The sequence below is a fragment of the Netta rufina genome (genome assembly GCF_964035555.1).
Source record: "Netta rufina genome assembly, chromosome: 2".
NCBI lineage: Eukaryota > Metazoa > Chordata > Aves > Anseriformes > Anatidae > Netta > Netta rufina.
Window position 1 is genome coordinate 137,162,261 of NC_140124.1, and position 24,538 is coordinate 137,186,798.

At 38.0% G+C, this 24,538-nt stretch overlaps 1 protein-coding gene across 1 annotated transcript in view; it reads left to right on the forward strand.

The window, feature by feature from the left end:
* SPAG1 (sperm associated antigen 1) overlaps window positions 1-24,538 on the forward strand; it is a gene marked incomplete at its 5' end in the record, with an annotated part of 38,773 nt that overhangs the window by 7,103 nt on the left and 7,132 nt on the right. Inside the window, 11 exons of the mRNA XM_084281691.1 lie at window positions 1,086-1,153; window positions 2,293-2,411; window positions 2,898-3,003; window positions 3,664-3,794; window positions 4,364-4,470; window positions 6,834-6,996; window positions 12,346-12,708; window positions 13,086-13,185; window positions 16,574-16,726; window positions 20,889-21,064; window positions 23,997-24,138. Coding sequence (XP_084137817.1) covers window positions 1,086-1,153; window positions 2,293-2,411; window positions 2,898-3,003; window positions 3,664-3,794; window positions 4,364-4,470; window positions 6,834-6,996; window positions 12,346-12,708; window positions 13,086-13,185; window positions 16,574-16,726; window positions 20,889-21,064; window positions 23,997-24,138 — 1,628 coding nt within the window. The remainder of the gene's footprint in view (window positions 1-1,085; window positions 1,154-2,292; window positions 2,412-2,897; window positions 3,004-3,663; window positions 3,795-4,363; window positions 4,471-6,833; window positions 6,997-12,345; window positions 12,709-13,085; window positions 13,186-16,573; window positions 16,727-20,888; window positions 21,065-23,996; window positions 24,139-24,538) is intronic.

A 24,538-nucleotide genomic window follows, 5' to 3' on the forward strand; every position in this document is an offset into this window, starting at 1 on the left:
AGGTGTTTATATTCAACTTCAGAAGTGTTTCCTTGCAACAGTGTCACCACTGGTAAAGCTAGTTTAAGAAGTTCCTGTTTGTTTCTTTGGTTCAGTTTATCGCATGCTCACTTGCACTGATACAAATATTTAGGGGTTGCACTGTGGTATCTATTAAATTGTTTGTTTGAACCCGGATAATTGTAAGTGTGCAATCCTACAAGAAATTACCCTGGTCTAACTTGGTGAGAGATGGATTGCAAGGTAAGAGGAGGGCTGAACGGCCAGCAAAGAGTAAAAAGAAATATTTTGAACTGGCTGTACAACTGTGGAATACCTGTTTGGAACCACACCTTGCTGCTGAATATTATTGAAGTAAACAAGCAGGGAGGGACATTATCAGAAACATAGTCTGATGACAGAGATGGAAGAGATGCCAGAGGTGGTGGCTATGGAAATACATCCCATATACATTAGGATAGGAGCTGGATTGTGATACAAATCAGTTAAGTCAGTTATTGGGACTGATTGTTGCAGTATAAATTGTCTAAAACCTAGAATGAGAATAAATCGTCTTGGAAATTAGCTTGATTGGTGTGTCAAATAAGTACAGACACTAGAAGAAGTCAAACCAAATTTTTATTTTAAGTTTGTTCAGAGGGCTTCAGGGGCTGTCAGAATCTGTGCATTGCATTCTCCTGGGAAGGACAAGGCTAAAATGAGGTTACTGATTCAATCTTGGTGTTAAACATCGCGTTACAAGGCTGGGGTTTTCCAAGAGTAAGTAGAGTTTGTTGCTGTATTGAAAGGGTGGTTCAAAGCAACACAAAATACTAATTAGGAAGAGCAGTCTCTTCTATCTGAAAGTTTTATCCAGCACCTCTGTGACACGTAACAGGGTAGTGGAGAGAAAGTGTGAGACTTAGATTACAATGGTCCATCAAATACATAAAGATGTTCTTTAAAGCAAGATAAAATTTTCAAGACTATGCTGAAATTAGTCATGAACAGTGTTAATTAGTGCGGATATGTATTGCAGAAATAAAAAAAGGCTGTGAATTTTCTCTTTTGAAAATTGTCTTACAGGCTGGTTGTTTCTCTTTCAGAATGAAAAATTACAAAATAAACAAAGAAGCAAGAAAAACATACCACGGGATTACAGCGAATGGGACAAGTATGTTAAGCCCTTTATTTTTTTTATTAACTCATTTATTTATTCTATAATGGAACACTACTGGGGGGGGAAGGCTGCTGTTGTTGTTTAAGTATTTTTGAGAAACATAGTAGTAACTTTTCAGGGAATTATAATAATTCAGTGAAACTTACGTTTTTCATAATAAACATTCTGTTAAACATCAAATGATGCATTGTGGTGCTGCTAACTGAAAACAAGTTACCTTGTATTTTTTTGCTCAAGTGTTGTGAAATATAACAAGTCAACAGAAAATATTTTTTTTTTCCAGCATCTAAGATACAAGTCTATGGAGGTACATTTAAAAAAAAAAAAAAGAATTAAAAATAGCTCAATTTATATATATATATATATATTTATTTATTTATTTAAATAATGTAATGGTGGCATATTACCCTTCCCAGTTGGATGACAAATATTGACTGTGGAAGGGGCAAAATGCATTCTTCTGTTTTTTGTGCTAGTGGCTTACCTCTAGCTCCTTAAACAATGATGTGGAATCTGTTCTAGTGAGAATACTATTGTGAAAAGCAAAGGCTGTGTTTCATTGTCATAAACAGAAAAGTTTAGTGTAGGAATTGGTTATTACCCTATATTTTTAATAGGATTATAGCTGCAATATTTATTCAATATAAATTCCTATACACTGTTTTCAAAAGCTGTTTCATAGTAATCTTGGAAGTGTCCTAGATTGTTTTTCAAATTTCTCTCAAATTACACTATTAATCAATTCAAAGACATTTCTTCAGTATTTCTAACAAAGGTTAATACCAGCATCTGATAGAAGTGGAATCGAACCTGAAGATACAATTCCATAAATTTCACCTGTCTTTTGTTGGAGATGGTTGAAGAGGGGAGGTAGACTCTTTTGTTTGTTTGTTTTTGAGCAGAAGGGATGAGAAAAGGAGCGGTAATATATATGCAGGAGAAATGGAAAAAATAACATGAGGAAAGGAGATAACGCTAAGCTTTATTTTTTCCTAACTAGTCATGGATAATTGAACACTGACTTTATGCCTGCTTACCTTTAGTTTAAAATGGAAATAGAAAGCATACCTTTCTACTAGTAGAGGACTTTTACTGTGCAACATTATTGTATTTGTCATTTTTATTAATTTAAGGTTTGACGTGGAAAAGGAGTGTTCTAAAATTGATGAAGAAGGTGAAGAAAATAACTCAAAATCAAGATTCTTTAATAGGCCAAGTCTACCTCTAATTGAAAAGAAAATAGATACAACTGGTAATGCCTTAGAAACATTTTTTTCTTTAACTGTAATACTGTGTTATAGAGTGTGAATCTAAATTGAAGAAGTAAATTATTGAGGTAAAATTGCCTATATTTTTTGGCACCTAGAGATTAAAAAAGTTCTTACGAGGTCAACTGAGAGTGAAGCCATATTTTAAAAAAAAATAAATCTGTTAATAATTCAGTTAAAATATTTGTTGCATTGGGGTTGAGAGAGCCAGGTAAAAATACAAAGCACACTTCCACTATTATAATTTAATGGTGGGGTAACCTCTTTCATCTTACATTCTGAACTGTGTGCATATCAAAATAATTCAGTTTTTTATTATAGAAAATGTAATAAAAAATGTCTTTTAATAATACATGTTGTTTTAAAAGTAATTTAAATAATATGACATTCAAAGTATTTTAGCTGACAATGTTGTGATTGCATCTGTGCAAGTTATTAATTGTTGTGATGTATAATTATTTTTTTTCTAGGCATGACAAAGAAAGAGAAGATCTTTATTGCTACTCGTGAAAAAGAAAAGGGCAACGAAGCTTTTGCCAGTGGAGATTACGTGGAAGCGGTGACATATTACACTCGGTGAGTAAATACTATTGTATTCTTTTATTTTAATTATTGTTACTTGTGAACGTTATTTTTAGAGCAATAGGGATAATTAGATTATTGTCAACAGTGCAAAAAGGTTTTACAGGAGAATACTTAAAGCACTGTTGCATCCTGATACTAATTTTTATTTGTCAGGAAGAAGTGGATGAATAGTGATAGGACAATTTGCAGGTGTCACAAAGTTACTCAGATCTTTCAAAACCATTGAGATTCAAGGGCAGGTTGACAAAAATAAGAGGAGGCTCAGGGGAGACCTTATTGCTATCCACAATTATCTGAAAGGAGGTTGTGGTGATGTGAGGGTTGGCCTCTTCTCCCAGGCACCAAGTGATAGGACAAGAGGGAATGGCCTCAAGTTGCTCCAGGGGAGGTTCAGGTTGGATATTAGGAAAAATTTCTTCGCTGAGAATGGTTAGGCATTTGAACAGGTTGCCCAGGGAAATGGTGGAGTCGTCTTCCCTGGAGGTCTTTAAGGAAAGAACAGATGTGGTGCTTAGGGACGTGGTTTATTGGGTGTTATTGGTGGTAGGTGGACAGTTGGTCTAGATGATCTTAGAGGTCTTTTCCAGCCTTAATGATTCTATGATTCTACATTCAGGCTTTCTAACGATGCATCATGGTCATTTTTTTCAGGAGTATATCAGTACTACCCACTGCAGCTGCATACAATAACAAAGCTCAAGCAGAAATAAAACTTCAGGACTGGGACAGTGCTTTGCAGGATTGTGAGAAGGTGTTAGATATGGAACCTGGCAACGTAAAAGGTGAAGTTTAACATAAATGTGCCTTTATATATTAGTTTAGCAAATAAAATGGTTCATATTCATTCACGTTCTTGATCTCACTGAGCTTTAGATCAGTTCCAAGTATGAAGAAGGGGGAAATTAATGGCTATTCTTAAGCAGAAGCATGGAGCAACTCATTTTTTTTATATGATGACAATAACTGCTCTTGTGTTTGTGCAACACGTTGTTTAGATAATGACAATACTGAAGTATTAATCACCTTACAAGCAACCTGTAAACAATGAAAGTTGCTGATTTAATCATTTCTGAAGACAAAGGCTTGAATACAGCCTGAATACAGTATTTGCATGTGAGGAGCAGACAAACTGGAAAAATATGAGGGGGTGCTTTTTACGAGTCATGATTGCTATCTCAGCAAGTGAAATTGCATCATTAAAAACAATCAAGAGAACAGTAATTAGTAATATAGAGTCATTATGAAGTAAACTCAGAATCTTAAAAAATTTACACTTCATTATGTCTAGAAAAATAGCCTGGTTATCCACTTAATGCTTTTAAAGTATATACAATACTCTGTTCCTTTGTAGCTCTGATGCGCCGTGCCACTGTTAACAATCAGCTGAAGAATTATGAGACTGCTATAGAGGATCTGAACAAAGTGTTGTGCATTGAACCAGAAAACGCTATAGCTAAGGTAAAGACACGTGACCCACAGACGACTAGAAGAAGGTTGTAAGCAGCTGTAGAATAAAGTGCATACCATTTATATTGTTTGATTTGAATATGCGTTCTGAGGACATGATCGATCTACGGTGCCAGTGGTCAGTTTCCAAAGACCACTTAGCAGCTTGTGATGGAAATTAGGTACCTGAATGTGATCAAATATTCTATTTGCTACTGTATTGTTAGAACCTGTAGGCACTGAAGTCTTCTGTATTAAAGTAATTTAGGTGCCTAAAATTTAGCTGCTGAACGTGCTCACAGTATTAATTCATTGGTTAATCAAAGTTACTTGGAAATTTTTGTCAAAAAGATCCACTGGGATAGGAGTATTTGAAGTTTGACACGCAATTCACAAGAAAAAATCAAAGGAGATGCCAGATGGATGCCCCATCCCTGGAAGCGTTTGAGGTCAGGCTGGATGGAGCTCTGAGCAACTTGCTCTAGTGGGAGGTGTCCTCACCCATGGCTGGGGTTTGAACTAGATGATCTTTAAGATCCCTCCAAGCCAAGCCATCCTATGATCCTTGGATTCTTTGAAAAACCTTGCGTACCCTCTTATGAATATGGACCCTTCTAGGTCAGTTCTGGACCTAAGAAATACGATGCTTTCTTTGAAAACTCAAGGTCAGGATGTGGTCCTTGTAGGAAAAGATTGGTTTGTATCATTTCATTGGTATTTTCTCAAGGGTGTTTTGTGGCTTAGAACCCAGTCCTTAAATTTGGACGCTACCTGTCCTGAGGATCTTCAGCACTAGGCAGTTTTGATACTAAACTGCTCTTCACCTGTTAATTAGGAGTCTATCATACTGCTACCCCCCAATTTTATAACATGTGATTCCTGGATGCTGTGCAATTGCCTCATCATGTGAATTCCATTTAGCTCTTATTGTTGGCACACTTTAAGCTGCTAGCAGCTTACTGATTAGTACTTCTTTCTGTGGAATTACTTGATCCAATACTGCTATTGCTTGCACCAGAAAAGCTAGGGAGGTCCACATCTAGTCCACCACGTACTGCATTCATGCCCATTGGGGTGTTTTGCAGCTAAATTCCTGTCCAGAATAGTTCTGGAGTTCGTGTCAACCAAGGAATCAACCTGCCTGCTTTTTTCTCTTTTTCTTTTCGAATGCATCTCTCTAGATTTGCCTTCTGAAAGGGCACTTTTGTTTCTTTTCACCTTTACAAGACTGATCCACTAGCTTCTGAGTCTGTACTGAGTCTGTCTCCACAAAAGTTTTTGTGCAAAGGCTATGCTGAGACTTCTTAGAATACCAGATATACGATACTCATTGTGAGTACACTCTTCTGGGAATCCAAATACATCAGTACGTTCGCTGAGTACAGTGCTGCTGTTGCTGAAAGCAAATGTCTGTCCTTATCCATGTCAGCTTTATTGCCTTGGCTGAGACATCTATAGGTGACAGCGGGTTTTTTTGAGTTACTCTGCTTGAAGGATCCTCAAAACCCTCTTGAGCTACTTAAAAATACATGGAACACATGCAGAGTGAAGGTTTATATGCAGAGTCACTGATTTATGTGCTTGTCAGTAACTGGAGTTTTTCATTGTACTTTTCCACATGAATCTTTGCTTCTTCCTGTCTTTAACTTTTGCTTGTTGAAGTGAGTACTGAAATGGCACTTCCTCATACAGCACTGAATACAAAACAGAATAGAGCGTAATATTGGGTGTGTCTTACTCTGTTCTGAAAGCATGAAGTGCAGGTGGAGCATTTCTTTGATTCATCCAAAAACGTTTATGGAAATGAGAGGCTGTCTGATTATCTAATTTGCAGTTCTTACATGAGGAGCAAAGCTTTTCATTATTCAACAGTGTCCTTCTGCTACACTGCTAAGAAATTGTTGTCTCTTTTGGTTCTAGTTCAATCATTTACATTAGTCCATCAAATATCTATCAGATGCTGAGTTCTTGATAGCGTAAATTTTGATAAACTGTTTTTGGGCTTTTTCAGAAATTCTGGAAAGAGCCTGTTTGCCATGGGTCTCTTCTGACTAGACCATGCTGGATATCACAATAATACAATCTACTTCTATTTATTTATCTATGCTTAAGCAAAGAAAGGAATGTATTTATTTGTGTGGTATCTTCTAATTAAGTTTCTAATAAAGAAATCGAGCGTTAATCTTGATTTTCATACTGACTCTTGGAAAAGTCACGTTTATTTTCTCTTTTTTGTATTGGTAACATTTATCTGGATGATTCTATATTCAGGACCTTATGTATTATTTAACAGAGTGTACTTTCTGGGCATAAATTACAATTTATATACGTATAAAAAAAGGCTTCTGCTACCACTGTTTATTTCTCTATTGCAGAAAAATCTGCTAGAGACGGAAAAGAAACTGAAAGGTTTAAAACCTGTCTCTAAGACTGAAGGCAAAGGAAGAAGAATACTTATTGAAGAGATAGAGGACTCTGAAAGTAGTGAAGAAAGAGGAGAAAATGCAGAGGAATGTGGAAGAAGTAGTGGAGATAAAGGTAATGTCATGTCATTTCCTGTTTAATTTTAAGCTGAAGAAAAAATTGTTGCCTTTGATATTATAATCTTTATTCACAAAATTCATCCATACTTGCTTGCAAATAATTTCCTGTTTGAAGACTAAAAATACATAGAATCATAGAATACCTGAGTTGGAAGGGAACCATAAGGATCATCGAGTCCAACTCCTGGCACTATACAGGTCTACTCAAAAATTCAGACCGTATGACTAAGAGCATAGTCCAAACGCTTCTTAAATTCAGACAGGCTTGGTGCCGTGGCTGCATCCCTGGGGAGCCTGTTCCAGTGAATGACATCCCTCTTGGTGATGAACATCTCCTGATATCCAGTGTGAACCCTCCCTGTTGCAGTTTGACACCATTCTCTTGGGTCCTATCGCTGGTTACTAAAGAGAATAGATAGTCAGCTGGCCCTCCACTCCCCCTCGCGAGAAAGCTGTAAACTGTGATGAGGTCTCCCCTCAGCCTCCTCTTTTCCAGGCTGAACAGGCCAAGTGTCCTCAGCCGCTCCTCACACATCTTCCCCTCTAAGCCCTTCACCATCTTAGTAGCCTTTCTCTGAACACTCTCCAGTGGTTTCACATCCTTTTTGTACTGTGGTGCCCAGAACTGCACACAGTGCTTGAGGTGAGGCTGCGCCAGTGCAGAGTGGGACAGTCACTTCTCTCAACTGCCTAGCGATGCCATGTTTGATGCACCCCAGGATACGGTTGGCCCTCCTGGCGACTGCCCAGCTCTCGAATCTGTCCAGATCTCTCTACATTCACTACTTAAAGTGGATCTGAATAGGAAGTCTAGAATCCAATTTTGTTAGACACTTTTTGAAATATTTCCAAGAAAGGTATAACAAATGCACATGGAAAAATGTTGCTAAAAGTCACCTTCCTCCCTGTGTTCTGTATAATTTTATACCTTTCCTTTGATGAAGGACCCCATGAATATTCTGAGATTAGAGAACATCCTGTGTTCCTTAGATTTTCCCTTGTACAACTCTCCTTCCTTCCTACCATCATTTTTTTTCTTCTGCATTTTTCCTCTTAATTGGATCAAAGGGCCTAAAACTGATCAAGTAGCACTTGATTTTTTGTTGTTGTTTTGTTGAAAACAGTTCTAAGTTTGTTTTTGTTTTGTTTTTTAATATGATGTCATCTGCATGCACTGAAAGTATATATTAGAGATAAACAACCTGTAATTCTTGTACTGTTCACAACTCACAAGCAGTTGAAGTTCAGCTCCTGTTCCTGTATTAGTGTGTGATTAACTGCAAGACTGCTGAGATGAAACTGCTGGCTTAATCAGAATGCATGACTTCAGGAGGAAGTGGGGTAGCAGAAATTTCTGAGGCTTGCTTTTGGGTTCAGCTGCATGTCTAGACTCCAGCCTGCCACAGAACAACATCCTAGGGTTGATTTCCACCCTTTCCCTCTTTCTGTTGTTTGTTTTTTCTTAAAGTAATTTGGCCACAGACAGCTGTGGCTTTTGTGTTTTCCATGGTCTATGTAAAAGACCTTAGTTCTTTGTCTGGAAATTAAAATCAGTCTGGTTTTCCAGTAATCAAGATGTTCCACTTAATTGTGAATATTAGTCTCTAAATGTGTGATTTAGTAATGCATTGTTTGCACAAGAGTTTAGGCAAAATACATTTTTCAAAACCAGTAGGTTTCCACTAAGTCTCCTCAGCAAAAAGTCTTCTCAGCTAATACCCTGGAGGAAAGGATGGATCGTGTCCCTAACATTACATATAGGTAATATGGGGGTTGCTTGCCATTGGGAGCATTCAGATGACTAAGTGCGTTTTAGCTCCACAGGAAGACTCCCATTCATGTGATGAAAGGTTAGGCTTTTAAACGTAGGGAAGATTGTCAACTGCCATCAGCGTAAGGTGTTCATGTGATATACGTAAGTATTTTTAAGATTTAGGAGGCAAGCATCTTCATAGATTACTGTGGGTTTTAAAGTATATCTGGAAACAAAGTAAATTCAGCTGTTAAATAAATGTAATATGCTCTGTGAACAGCAATAAGCAGACTAAGCATCGTAGTCTTCTAGTTTCACTTCCTGTGTGGTATTAAACTTACTTGATGCCACAAAAGTTGTTTACAGAGAATTATTTTGTGATTATTTTTTTATCAGTCTGTTTTCTACTTCATAGTACCAGATTCATTACCTCTGAAGATCATCTAGTCCACCCCCCCCTCCACCTAGAGCACATTGCACAGTATCACACTGAGGCAGGATTTGAATGTCTCCAAAGAAGGAGAGACTCCCCAGCCTCTCTGGGCTAACTTATGCCAGTGCTCCATCACCCTCACAGTATAGAAGGGTTTTCTCATAATCAGCTAGAACTTCTGTGTTTCAGTTTGTGCCAGTTGCCTCTCATCCTGTCACTGGGCACCACTGAAAAGACTCTGGCTGCATCTTCTTCGCGCCCTCCCTGCTCTCAGCCTCTCCTCGTATGACAGATGCTCCAGACCCCTAATCATCTTAGTATCCCTTCTCTGGACGTGCTCTTTCCTTCTTTTACTGGAAGTCCCAGAGCTGGACACAATACTCCAGGTATGGCCTCACCAGGGCTGAGCATAGGAACAGGATCACCTCCCTTGACCTGCTGGCAATGCTCTCCCTAATGCAACCCAGGATCTCGTTGCCCTTCTTGGCCTCAAGGGCACGTGGCTGGCTCATGGACAACCTACTGTCCACCAGGACCCCCAGGTCTTTCTCCACAGAGCTGCTTTCCAGCAGCCTGTAATGGTGTACAGGGTTATTCCTCTCTAGGTGCAGGACCCTGCACTTGGCTTTGTTGAGTTTCATGAGGTTCCTCTCTGTCCAGCTTTCCAGCCTGTCCAGGTCAAAGGATGCCATCCAGAAGGACCTGGACAATTTTTTATTTTTTTTTTAAATGTAATGGACTGGGTTCTTATTTTCACTTCTTCTTGAATTATTCCATGTGAAATAACAGATTTGATGCTACAGATAGTTCTTCAACATACGTGTTAATGTCATGGCTTTTCCCAGGAAACAGTGAGTAAGGTCTTAGATTTGCATTTTGAAGTTTCTGATTTGTTTAGGAACAACACATATTGGGTAGGAGATGATTAGAGCTTTCTCCTACTCAAATGATTAGTTGTGCTTGCTGATGTATTTTTGGCATAGCTTTATGCTCTCCTCTACCACTGAGCCTCTAATATAATGGAGATGTTCTCTGTTTCTTGATACTTAGTGGCAGCAGCTCTGTATACTCTCTCACTTGGCCTTTATGCCATATATGAATATGCATCTACCCAAATCTTAATTTGTAGTAATCTGTGACCAGACTTTTACTGTAATAGAAAGTTTCTTTGACACTGTGGCCATGAATAAGTCACTCTCTCTGTTCTCCTTATGGTTACAAGCCTTATTGATGGGGTCTTGTAGGAGGACATTTGGCCACCTTGTTACCCATTGCCATACTTATTCTGTATTCCTTGATCCTCCTTCCCGTGTGCTTTTTCATTTTCTATTTTTAATTTTTTAGAATTGTAAATTCTGTGAAGAAGGAGCTCTCATTTATAATTGATTGGTGTAATGTCTAGCACAACAGGGCCCAACCCACTGTAGCTTTTAGGCTCTATTGAAAGCTTGCAATATGAGAAATCAGATCATGTTAAAATAAACAGCATTGAAAATTAACTCTAGAATTTAATTTGTAATGAATTTCTTGAAGTTAAGAAAACCCCTCAGTTACCGTGTCAGCATTAATGTTGATCAGTAAGTCCTTTTTCATTCTTTACTACTGCACTGCAGCAGTCAGAGATTGGAATTATTTAAGAAATCTGTTCATTATATATTCTGGTTTCAAAAAATTTGGGTACAAACCAAGAACATGCAATCCAAATCAGATTTACTGGCCGTGTGTGATAGGAAAAAAAAAATGCAGAATTATTAAACATTAATCTCTGGAGATTTGGACCGTTCCAGTTGCCTTCAAATATAGCTATGCCAGGGCAGTTAAAGCATTGGAACCTGACTTCATCATAGATGAATTCGTTGTGAACTGAACTTTGGGGCCAGGCTCTTCTCAGCGGTGTGCAGCTGTAGGGCAAGAGGCACCAGCCAAAAACTGGAACGCAGGAGGTTCCACACGCACGTGTGTAAGAACTTCTTTACAGCGAGGGTGACAGAGCACTGGAACAGGCTGCCCTGAGAGGTTGTGGAGGCTCCTGCTCTGGAGATACTCAAGGCCCCCCAGACATCTTCCTGCTCAACCTGCTGTAGGGAACCTGCTTTTAGCAGGGGGTTGGACTTGATGAGCCCCAGATATTCCTTCCAACCCCTGTGATTCTGTGAGCTGGGAGAAGAGTGGTTAGAAAGCTGCTTGGCAGTGTGCTCAGGTGGCCAAGAAGGCCAACAGCATCCTGGCTTGTATAAGAAACAGTGTGGTCAGCAGGGCCAGGGAAGTGATCGTCCCCCTGTACTCGGCTCTGCTGAGGCTGTATCTCAAGTACTGTGTTCAGCTTTTGGCCCCTCACCATGTCCCTGTCACCAGAAGGACATGGAGGTGCTTGAGCAAGTCCAGAGAAGGGCGACGAAGCTGGTGAGGGGCCTGGAGAACAAGTCCTACGAGGAGCGGCTGAGGGAGCTGGGCTTGTTCAGCCTGGAGAAGAGGAGGCTCAGGGGCAACCTTATCGCTCTCTACAGGTACCTCAAGGGAGGCTGTAGCGAGGTGGGGGTTGGCCTGTTCTCCCACGTGCCTGGTGACAGGATGAGGGGGAATGGGCTAAAGTTGTGCCAGGGGAGGTTTAGGCTGGATGTTAGGAAGAACTTCTTTACTGAAAGGGTTGTGAGGCACTGGAACAGGCTGCCCAGGGAAGTGGTGGAGTCACCATCCCTGGAGGACTTCAAAAGATGTAGAGCTCAGTGATATGGTTTAGTGGAGGACTGGTTAGTGTTAGGTCAGAGGTTGGACTTGGTGATCTTGGAGGTCTCTTCAGCCTAGATGACTCTGTGATTCTGTGCTATTTTGCTTTTCCTTGTGCCATCGTTATTTTTGTGCCATGCTTCTGAAGGAGAAATACCTCGAACATCTGAGAATTCATTTTCAGTGAAAGATGTCACCCATTCCACAAATCCGCTTCAAATATTCCTTTCAGAGTGCCCAAGATTATTGACAGCCCTTCCATTTTAACTCGGTTCCCTCATTACTAACGCGAATTAAACTTCTTTAAGTTCCCATGTGGTGGTTTTGCCCCAAATCCTCAACTTCTCTCCCCCCCCCTCCGTGAGGCGCGGCGTGAGGCGGGCGGGGCGGGGCGGGGCGCCGCGCCTCAGCCGCCCCTTGGCTCCCCGCAGGGCGCCGGCAGGCAGCCGGCCCGGCCGCCATGGGCAGCGCGCAGAGGAAGGCGCAGGGCGCCAAGGCCGAGGGCAAGGAGCGGCGCAGGGACCCCGCCGACCTCAAGGGCACGGCCGAGGAAGGCGAGCAGAGGCCGGAGCAGCAGCAAGGTGAAGGCGAAGCCGATGGCTACTCGGATGGAGAAGGGGCGAGGGGGAGCCCCGCAGCGCGGCAGCCCCCCGGGGCGCACGGGGACGCGGCCACCTCGCTGCCGCCGGCTGCAGCGGAACTGAAGAGGGAAGGAAACGAGTTGTTCAAGGGGGGACAGTTCGCAGAAGCTGTGCTCAGGTACTCCGAAGCCATTGAACACGTCGTCGGTCTAGGTGAGTGCGATACCTTCTACTTAAAGCTTATGTAGGTGGTTTAAGGGAGCTAGAGGTGAAGTCACCGAGCCTATCCCTGGATTTTTGGCAGGAGTTACTGTGCCGTATTACTTCGTCATTGGCAGCAGGCGCCAATTCATGCAATACAAAATGTAGGAAGATGAGTGAAGTAATCTTTTAACTTCCTTGAGACAGAGATGTTTGCATTTCTTTATGTCTGAATAACTCCATATTCTCAGTGACATGATAAAGGAAAGCTCCTTACAGCTTTGCATCAGCAAACTGCATCACTGCGGTACAACTTGCTCTATGCAGCTACTTTAATTCTCTAATGTTGTTTTAGAGTGGTCTTTGATTTTAATTGTAACTTCTTTTAGGGGAACAAATTCCAGATGGTTTAAGTATCTTGTACGCGAACAGAGCAGCGTGTTACCTCAAAGAAGGCAACTGCAGTGACTGCATTCAGGATTGTAACAGGTAAATTGCAACCTCCTATGTAGAGCAACAACATTCCTGATGATGATTAAACACTGTAAGTGATATCTTGTTATTGCACTTGGAAGCCCTGCCTGCATGACAGATACTTTTATTTTTCATTTATGAAAACAATCACATGAAACCTAGGGAAAGAATAAGTTTTAGTTTGCTTTCTTACTGTGTGAAGGCAGTTGTTAGACTTATCATATTCACAAATATGCGTAGAAAGCTTAAAATCTTTATAATAAAAGCAGGCTTACTTCAGTAATGCTCTATGGTAACCTACATGTAAAAAATTTGTTAAACCAAGTGCTTATCATAGTGTTGGAAATTACTTTCAGGCATCTGTGTGGTGAATATATGTGTGTTCTGTGTGCTTGGTTTTTTAATATAAACTCAGCATATTTAGGAACAGTGATTACAGTTGTTAAGGAATAGAGCTAAAATCCTTCTGCTTATAGTGGCTTTTAAGGACACAGGCGTGAAAGATTAGACATCTTCAGTAACTTCCTGACACTGCCTTCAACTAAATTACTGGTGTATTTCCAGATGTCTTTTGCTATATTTTCTTACATAGCAGTAGTAAGACTGAGGCTTAAAGGGCCAGAGAGGAGCCCAGATGGTCAGAAATCTGTTTTCTTTTTTTTATTTTATTAATATAGTCGAACCCAACTATTAAAAAAAAAAAAAAACTAAACTATGTATGTAACTTTATACTAACTGAATATTTGACTTACATTACAAATTCTGCCTGACAAAAAAAGATTTCTGAAAATGTTGTCTGAGAAAATTGACTGGCAATCAGTATTCCGTTAAAGTAGATGCAGGATCATAGACAGCTTGCTGATGAGACAAGCTGGCATACTTACGTGCCATGACATTCTTCAATTCAGGAGGTTTCTAGTATGTAAGACTTCAGCCAAAGTCAGTAATACAAAGGTTTGTTGTTTTTTTTTTTTTTTCATTCTTAGTGATTAGAAGCTTAGTTTTCGTATTACTTACATAGTATTCTTAATCTCATGCATATTTTCTGGATCCATGAGGACCCGTAATGCTTAGTGAGCACAACAGAGGTAGAAAGAATGTAGAGACTGGGAGGTAGAACCGCAAAACTTCAAACGCAGAAATTAGGCAATGTCGATTAGATTTACTCTAGACAACACAACAAAAGGGATAATCTATGAAGAGGTTACTTGATATCATCAAAGTAAAAAATGGCTTAGTGCTTACATTTGTGATACAGAAAGTATAAAAATTATTGAATGTTTATTAAGTTTTAGCTACTTAGGGCTTAGAAGTTTGTCAAAAAACCCTTTGTTGGACATCTCTGACTCAAGACTGATTCGAGGTGCTTGTGTTTCTTGCTACAGAGAGTGAAATAGGGCTCCTATGTGCTAGATTTCTTTTCTCTGGTGTACTGGTATTGCTTGGTTCATGACTGAATTATCATAGAATAGAATGATTTATGTTGGAAGAGACCTCGAAGATCATCTGGTCCAACCTTTAACCTAGCACTGCCAAGACCTGTATTAAACCTTGTCACTAAGCTCTCCAAGTTTTTTCAAAGACCTCCAGGGGTGGTGAGTTGACCACTTCCCTGGGCAGTCTGTTCCAATGCTTCACAGTGAAGATATTTTCCCTAATATCCTACCTAAACCTCCCCTGGCACAACTTAAGGCTGTTTCCTATTGTCCTATTGCTTGGTGCTTGGGAGGAGAGACCAGTCCCACCTCGCTAGCGCCTCCTTTAAGCTAATTGTAGAGTGTATATAAGTTGTTTCTTCATAGTCTGCCATGGAAAGGGAGTTTTCCATTCCCACTGACGCTATTCTTCAAGCAGTGTCTTCAGTCCCTGAGTATATTTGTGTGTTTGTTTTTTTTCTTCTTCCTCAGTTTTAGGAACCTGGAAATTGTGTTAATTTTTGTCTGTGTTACACAACGTGAAGCACTTTTGCAGAGGTTTTTTAACGGCTGTGATGTCATGCTGTTGTATTTTGCAAATGCATTCAGCAAAATAAGGAGAAATGGAGTGCTGGAAATGCTTATGAAATGGAAATATTTGTTCTAGAAATCATTGTTTCTTTATTGTTAATGGAGGAGTGATGGCAAAAAAACTAAGAGCAAAAAAGGCCAACAGCATCTTGGGCCATATAAAGAGGAGTATAGCCCGTAGATTGAGGGAAGTGATTATCCCCTTGTAATCAGTCAGCATTTGATAGGTAACATCTATGATATTGTGTTGGTTTCTGGCTTTCCCAGTACAAGAAAGATACTGATCAGCTGGAGTGAGGTCAGTGAAGTGGTGCTGAGGAGGCTATGGGCTCCGGAGCACTTCCCTGGAAAAACTAAGGAAACTGGGTTTGTTCAGCTTCAAGAATGGCTTCAAGAGGTCCTAGCAGCAGCCTGTGAGGAGATTGTCCAGAAGATGGAGCCTGGCTCTTTCTGGCAGGACATTGTGGGTGGACAAGTGGCAACAGGTGAAAACAAACCCAAGAGGTTTTGACTGCATGTTAGGGGGAAAAACAAACAAACAACTTTTCCCCATGGGGACAGAGGGGCATTGTGACAGGCTGCCCAGAGAGGCTGTGCAGAAATTTCCTTGGCGGTTTTCAAGGCCTGACCGGATAAACCTGTGAGCTACTTTCTGATCTCAAAGGTGACCTTTAGCAGAAGGTTGGGCTAGGGAGCTCTGAACCTGAATTACCTCATGATTCTTTGAAATCTAATTGCCTAGACTCATCCTAATTTCAGTATTTCAGTTTCTTTTTGTCTGAATAGCAAGAAACATTGATTAATAAAAGGTAATCTTTAAAGCCTTTGTGGGCTGCTTTGTCACTTTGCTGGAAAAGCACATGGTGTTCGGAAGTTCTGATTGCAGCGTATCGGGGTCTGAGTTCACTGTTGAACAGGCACCAATCGACAAAACACAGGCACAAACTTAATAGCTGAAGACGGGGGTGCGTTCATGTTTTATTAAATCCATTTTTTTACATGCATACTTCTGCGTAAGGAAGAATTGAAAATTGTGTAGGTAAAAGCACCATATACTTGACCCCACAGATCTTTAAGATCCCTTCCAATCCAAGCCATTCTCTATGATCTAGACATGACCACATCACCAGGAAAACATTGGTTCTGCAGAAGGAAGATATGGATTTAAGCGGAGTAAGCTGTAGTAAAAACACTAACAACTACATAACTGCATCTCATTTATTAAAATTAACAGTATTAATAATAAACCACCCAAGTGTGTTTTTCAGGTTTATGTTACTGTATGACCCAACTGAAATCACAGAATTGTTCCATAGAGATGTCTATCTCATAAAATACTCTTACTGTTGTTATTTACATTGTTCTGTTTCAACACCACATACTTCTGTTTTCTCCAGAGCTCTGGAGCTTCAGGCATTTTCCCTTAAGCCTCTCCTACGACGAGCAATGGCATACGAGTCCATGGAGCGGTATCGACAGGCATACGTTGATTATAAAACAGTTCTGCAAATAGACAGCAGCATACAAGCAGCAAATGATAGCGTTAATAGGTAAGTGCACTTCATACATTTTCTACACATCAGTCCAAATAGAAAAATAGAATTCAGTTTTATTTGGGGCTTACCCACCCTCTGTTCTACATGCCTGAGACAGGGTCATCACAATTAGCATGTTCTAACTAGTGGACTGGTTATTTCATGTAGTTGTTTTCCCATTGCTTCACCATTGTCATCAGCAGTAGGTCATTTTTTATTTCAAAAAAAGTATTATTTAAAAGGCTTTCTTTTGCACTGGTTCTTCAAATTCTTTTCTTTCGGAATTTGTTTGATGCAATATAAAGTAATATTGTACGTCAGTACCTTCTTTCTTGATGTTCCTGTGCATATTAGCACTCTTCCTGTAGCAGTTGAAGATGTATGTTAAGTGTTAATCCTCTATTATGCTGCGGTTGTGCAGGCACTGAAGCAGCTTGATACATTGATTGACTGCAAAGCTTAGAGGTGTAAAAAATAAAACTGAGTCTTATTTTTGACTTGATTTCTGATGCTTCCAACATTAGCTCTTGCTGCCAAGAGAGGTGTTTCAATTTCTGAAACTATATTTTAATAATTCACAATTGTGATAGTGTTTATAAAAATTATTCTCATTAACATATAGAAAGTACTTCTATCCCCTTTTATTTCTGACCTGGTATCTGAGTGAATTACTGTACTCTTTTTTTTTTTTTTTTCATTGGCTTATTTTAGCTTCAGATATTCTTTTAATATTTCTCCTGACAATGACTTGTAACTTGCTTAGTAATAAGCTTATTTCCTTCTTCTCCCTTAACAGTCTTCCTTTTCTCCCCTCTAGGCTTCCTTTTGTTTTTAGCTTCACTGCTCATTACTCTTTCCTCCCTGGCAACCCATCACCTTATTTCAGCTGCTTCTTCCTTCTTCTCTTCTCTTCTGCTGGTAATTCATTTTTGCTTGCAAATTCTTAGTTTCTAGAGCCTAGACCTCCTGCATAATTGAACTTTTAATATAACTTACTTTTGAATTATTCATAATTCATAAATTAAACCATTGACCAACGTATCGATTTTAATTTCCAAAGTAACACGCCTTCTGAAGATCAATTTTAACCAAAAAATTGCAGTTACTCTACTGCCTTTTTACTTAATGGGACAACCCCAAAACAGCTCCATGAATTTATTAGGAACATCAGGTCATAACAGCATGCTTTTACTGGAGGATTTACTCGGTTTTAAGTTCCTGGAGGAAATTGGATGGTGATGTTGTAAGAAGCTGACAGATAAACTCATCTTACTACTTCTGTCTGAAGACAGGTTTACTAAATCTTGTTACAGCTTGTCTTTCTGTCCTTACCTAGCTAAGCAGGCTTTCCAGAAATCTTAGAATCCAAGGGGTTTGGTATTTCAGATAATTCTTATGTAAAAGATGAGCAGATTTTTTTTTAAGATCAGGCCTTTACCTGACCATTTTACAACCAAAAGAAAATAACAAAGAAAGGAATAACAAAGAAAGTACATATTTTTATGAAAAGGTAACTGAGGACAAATATAAACAATTATTTGAGTGTTTCTCGTGGTTAGATGATGATCAGTCTTTTATTGGTTATTCTGAGGTGACTTTTAGTTAAATTGGAAGGACTGTGTCTTTTTAATAGTCTGTGCCAAGCCACAGGAAAGTGCCTTTCAAGTACACTTTTAATTAGTGTCGTTTTACTAGCTCTGTAAACATCAGTGACTTTCTTTGTATTTTAATTTCCTTTTGAGTGATTGTTTTATTATTTGCTTTTCATTGTTAGAAATACACAAGCTCTAATGGGGGGCAGTATGGTCATGCATTTCCATTTATTAAATTGAAGTTTCATTCCAAAATTCTCCCAACCTCTTTAATATCAGTTAGCAAATTACATTAGGCAACTTGAGAACTTTTAATAAAAGTCCTGTATGAGTATTGTAGTGTACCAACTATGTCTTTGTGATAAATTCCAAAACTGCAAGGAGTTTGTTAGGTCAAGTTAGGGTGATGGTGTTGGGGAATGAGTATCTGTCACAGCCGTATTTGTGAGATACTTGTGCTTTGTGAAATTAGCCATGGTACACAAGTATGCATTTTGGCCATCCTAAGAAGAGCCTGCTCTATTACACTCTTTTACAATCAATTTCTTGTAGCATTCTTTATGTTGAGCTTGATGAATTAGATCAGGCTTTTTGTCCAACTTCTGAAAGCCATTACAATAAGTGGAGAACTGAACAGGAAGGAAGTGGGATGCTGGTTTACAGTTGAAACTGTTACTTTCTGTGAGAAGTACCAGAACAGAAGTAATTGGCTTTTTAACATAAAGCGTACAGTTTTGTTCTCTAATAATAATAATTAAAAAAAAAATAAATAATGGAGTAAATCTTAGGGCTGTTTAATTTATGATGGTATGCCACATTTTTCTTAACAATTGTGTTTGTACGATGGTTTAAAAACTTAAAGTTTTAGGAAAATTAGAGCAAAACAGAACTTGGAGAAGCTTCTCAGTTGTTTTATAAAATACTACTTATTAATCATCCAGATAGAGGAATGCCCTGAAAGGGCATGTGCAGCTAATACATAGAAAAATAGTCTTGTTCTCTTAAAAAGAGGTGAAACAGATATATAATACTACAAAATGTGATATTCTGCATATGAAGAACTTAGTTTCAATTCAAAATGGTATGTTTCATTTTATGTAATACATAAAATCGCATGGTATATTGTTCCACAAACAGTGTTTTTAATATACATCACTGAAATACGTTGGTAATTTCTGTTTTACAATAAACGTCCACTTGGGCATGGTTCTGGGCAATCTGTTCTAGTTGTCTCTGCTTGAGCAGGGGGTTGGACCAGATGACCTCCAGCGTTCCCTGCCAACTTGAACCATTTCACGAGTCTGAAGTAATATTAGAACAGATGCTGCTCCTTGTATTGGTTCTTCTCTCAGACCCAAATTGGAAATGAATTTAGTCCCAATTGCTTTGACTCTATTGCCATAATCTTACACTAAGGAACTTTTATTATTATTATTTTATAGCCATTATTCAAATACTGAAAGAACAAAATCAAGGAAGAAAACTTTATCTAGGTTATTAATACTCTTTTTATCTCATTCATGTCACATTCAAGGATACAATTTATTTTTTTGGAAGAGTATTCATGTAGTATGTTTTCAAACTTATGTTAAATGGAAACACACCTATTATGCAAATTTCAGTTTATTGACTTCCATAATATCAATGCGACTTGCTTTACTACAGAATTGAGGATTTTTCTTTGTTAAAGCATATGTTAGACTTACCACCAGTTGAACTTAAGAGCTAAGTTAATTTTGATATCAGAAGACTTATATCATTGTTATTCTCATCACAGATTAATTTGTGGTTTTTTGATAGTCTTTTAAAACACTGCGAAAATTATAACAGAAATATTAAGTCATATATGGCTTTACTCATGTCTATTTAGGTTTTGCTCCAAAACATATCACAGCAAAGGGAAACTCCCACCTAAGTGCATTTTGAATTCAACCTCTCACGTGTGGAAATAAACGCTGGTTAAAGAAAGATTGAAAAGATCAAATATATTTTTCTTTGCATTTTGAAATGGGGATGAAGAATGATCATTTGAAAAATTTCTGATTGTTGTATAAAATGCAATTTAATATATACTTTATGACCTACTCTGGTTATCTACAAAGTTGTTATGTAAGAGGTAATTGTTGTGTAAGAGGTTTTGCTTGACACTGGCAAATTTAGGTACCGCTTGTATATCTGAGTGCATTGTATTTTAGTTATGCTTCAAATAACAACAATGAACACCTAAGGAAACAGGGGAAAGACATTTCTTTTGCTTAGTTTTCTTATTGCATGTTTCAGGCAGCAGCTAGAGCTTAGTTGCAAAATAAGTCATTTGCTTAAATATTTATAGATCTGGTGTATGTCAGTTTCTTGTCTCCTACATACTAGCATAAGTATTTTAATTTTTAGTGGAAAAAAGTCTGAATCAAATAAATTAATTCAATGGAGTTGACTGCTGTGACATTTTTTTCATTAGACTTAAGGATAACTGTAAAGTTGTTTGGGGGAAAATTGGAACATTGCGTTGTTTAATTTGGCCATAGTTTATTAAAGCATTAAATAAATTTATGAAAAGTCATCTTGAGAGGAGTTTTCTTTTTCAGAATAACAAAGACTTTAATTGACCAGGATGGCTCTAGTTGGAGGGAGAAACTGCCACCGATTCCAGTTGTCCCAGTTGCTGCTCAGCTACATAGGTGGGATGGAGGATGTTTTACTTCAGAGGTTAAGCCAAGCAGTACTACAGATACCAACAGAGAAGAACAGTTGCAGATGAATCGTACGTATAGCTAATACAAGTATATGTACATATAAGAAAATTTTAAATGAAAAATTAAATACAATTTAATAATGTCAAAGGAACATATTTAGAAAATATTTGTCAGATAAGATGATGGTCTTTTGTATGATTAGGGTTAATGTGCTTTAAGGAACTACAGTGATGATAATTTTTTTAGTCCAGATGATTTAGTTTGTAGCAAATAATTTCTAAAGCTACATAAGATATAGCAGAAATACTCGCTAGCAGTGTGAGTCCTATCACAAATGGTAGTGGTTTCCATGACCTCATGCTACAGTTATAACATAGTTCCACCCCATGCTCACCCCTCCAAAACAAACAAACAAACAACCTCAGACCGACACCAGAAAACCATCCTCAGTAACATAATCCACTGCATAATCTGTAGCCATCGTTTAATTGTTCATGAAAGTATAATTCAACTCTTCAGGTAGACTGAACAGGCTACAGAATAACACTTCTGATGTTTTCTAGTACAGATTTCAACTTTGACAGTGACTATTCAATAGTTGCCTTTCAAAACCGTTAGTTTAAGACTTTTTACACATATGCACCAAGTGCTTTATTCCTTAAGGAGACTTTGTTTCTCCTGATTTTTCCACTTTTTTTGGAGTTTCTATTTTTTTCTACTCCAGTAATTCAAACGAAGGAACCCTTCTGATTCTGTTTTGTTGATGTTAAAGATTCTTCTTGCAAAGTCTTTAGCTGTATCATTTTTGATTCTTACTTGACTGTTCATTGTTTCCCTTTTAAGTTTATTTCAATATAAAGAAAAGTAGCACTGAAGATAATCTCCCCTAGATTAAGAGAGGGGAGCCTGCAATGCATAGCTGCATTGTTGGCCAAGTACATAGCATGTGGTTGTCTGTTAATAATCCATTATTGAAATCATGCATGTCCACAAATATTTTGCATTCTTGGGCCATACAAGTTTAAAGACTTCAACACTGTCTGAAGGATCATCTTTAAATTTATTTGTACCTGATGTAGAACAACAAACAACTTAAAAATGCATGCATTTTTGAGAATTGGACATTTTTCTCAAGAATAAAGCATTGTTACAGAAACTTAGAATAGCATTGTGTATGTGTGATCTATATAACAGTGCAAATTGAAGTATGGTAAACAGAAAACTTACTACAGAAAGCTGTTTTTTTCCCTTAAGGAATGTGAAGAATATCAATGTGTGATTTAAGTTCAATTAAATTCATAACAATGTCACTTTTTAAAATTTCCAGTGACTTAAGTATTTTCATTACAGTTGTTGTCAGTGCATATCATTACTGATTTATCACTCTGTAGGATTGGGCAATAATTGGATTTAGCATTTATTTTTGAAATACAGTAGAAAACTGATGTCTTGCACAAACGGGTTGCTATTAAACGTAAATTCTTAGGTTTAAAATTGTTTTTGTTGTAGTGATTGTACTCCAGACTTTCCCTGTTACTAAGGGTTGCAATTTGTTGGGTTTTTTTATTTATTTCATTGTATAACCAACCTATTTAATCTAAACCTTTTAACTAGTAAGGATTAAATTTACATCTATATAACCTTGCGTAATGAATTTAGCTATCACTGTTTCCAGGGAGTGTGATCAGCAGGATTTTGATACAAAAAACTTGTATCAATTTATTTCAAATAGAGTGGTCTTTATTTAGGTTTTGTTTTTAGAAATATCAAATGGAAGCTGTGTAACAGTTTTCTTTACTGAAGGCTGACTCAAAGATCGTGGTTGCCTTCTAGGACTTGTGTTAAATCAGTGAGACCTCCCAGTAATAGCTGGCACTGGAAGCGTGCCAGCAATAACATTCAGTAATTATTTAAACATTATGCGTGGCTGACATTTTTTTTTTGCAATGATTGTGTGTTTGTTTTTTTTTTTTTTCTTTGAGTCCTAACAACTTCAGCTATGATTTAGTTATATTTCCTGCTTAAATCTGCTTTGCTTTCAAATTGTCATTTATGGTTTTCCCCAAGTCCGCATGTAGTTTTCTGGCATAGGAGACTGCCATTTTTTTTTTTTTTTTTAAAGAGCTCACTGAGCTTAATTATTGGTTAAAATGGTCTTCTTTATATGTAGTGTTTAAAACCTGAAGCTTGACAGGGGGCTCATTTTCTTTTAGCAAGGTACAGAAAATAGATTTTTCAAATATTATTTACTTGGAACTATGTTACTGATCTTTGTTTGCTCACACTTAGACATGAAACTGCTGTCAGGATTGGTTTTCCACTACAAACATAATGAAAAAATGCAGACTAACCCAGAAGCACGTGTAATAAAGGATGTGAAGTTTAGAAGGAAAGAAAATTATTGAAGAGCAACACAACATTATATATTTATAACTGTTTTCAGGTTACTCTGAAAGCATCTTTTTTATAGAAATCATTAACAGACTATTATTGATGTATCACTAACCCCAACTGATGCAATTTGTTTGTCATTGTCAGTTTAACATAAAAATTATGATGGCTAAGTTGCTTGCAGAAAGAATATTAGGTGAAATGATGGTTTTTGGTATGATGGTGAAGATCTAGAAGGCTTATCCTGCTTATCAAATCTCCTCCACTGTAAATAAAGTTAGTATGTCAGTGGAGATGCATAATCCCTCTGTACCACACAGAACAGGTTGACAGGAAGAGGTAAAGGTGTAGAGCTGTCCATTTGCATTCACATGATTTTCAGCAAAATAGTTAACCTGGTGCATTGGAAGGTGTATGTCGTGCCAAATGTGTGTATGTTAGTTCATGCCTTTCTTAGAGCAGCAGGGAGATTGGGAACACAAATTGTAATGTGCAGACTGGTAAAGATCCTCCAGATGCCAGGCATTTATTCTTAGTCTGGGTAGACTGCTCAGTTACCTTTAATGAACTGACCTTCTTAGGTAACACTGTGATCCTTTTGTAACATAGGTGAGAAAGCAGAGGAAGAGTTCAAGACATTAAAAAACGAAGGGAATGAATTTGTAAAGAACGGTAAATACGAAGAAGCTGTAAAGAAATACAGCGAATGCATGAAGTTAAATGACAAAGAATGTACAATCTACACTAACAGGTAAAGATTTAAAATTTAACCCCCCCCTTTGTGGGATAACAATACACTACATTTTCTTACTGCAGATAGAGATTTCTCATCACTTCAATAGCTATTGTAAAGAAAGCTTGTTTTTTTTTTTTTTTTTTTTTTTCTGCTTGATGAGTGTTTCTAAGAAAAAGAATGATTTTTGGTTAAACAGCATTGCTTTCCAAGGGGAGCAAGTATTAATGTCACTGATATTTATATAAAGATTTTAAGGTATATGTAAAATAAGCTACAGTAGAAGCTATAATTAACATAGTGTATGCAGATTGTTTTTGAGAATGCTGGTATGATCTTAATTAAAAACTAATGTGCAGTAGCACATCTCAACCATGAAGAATAATAGTTCAGAGAATGGACATAGTGTGAAAGTAAA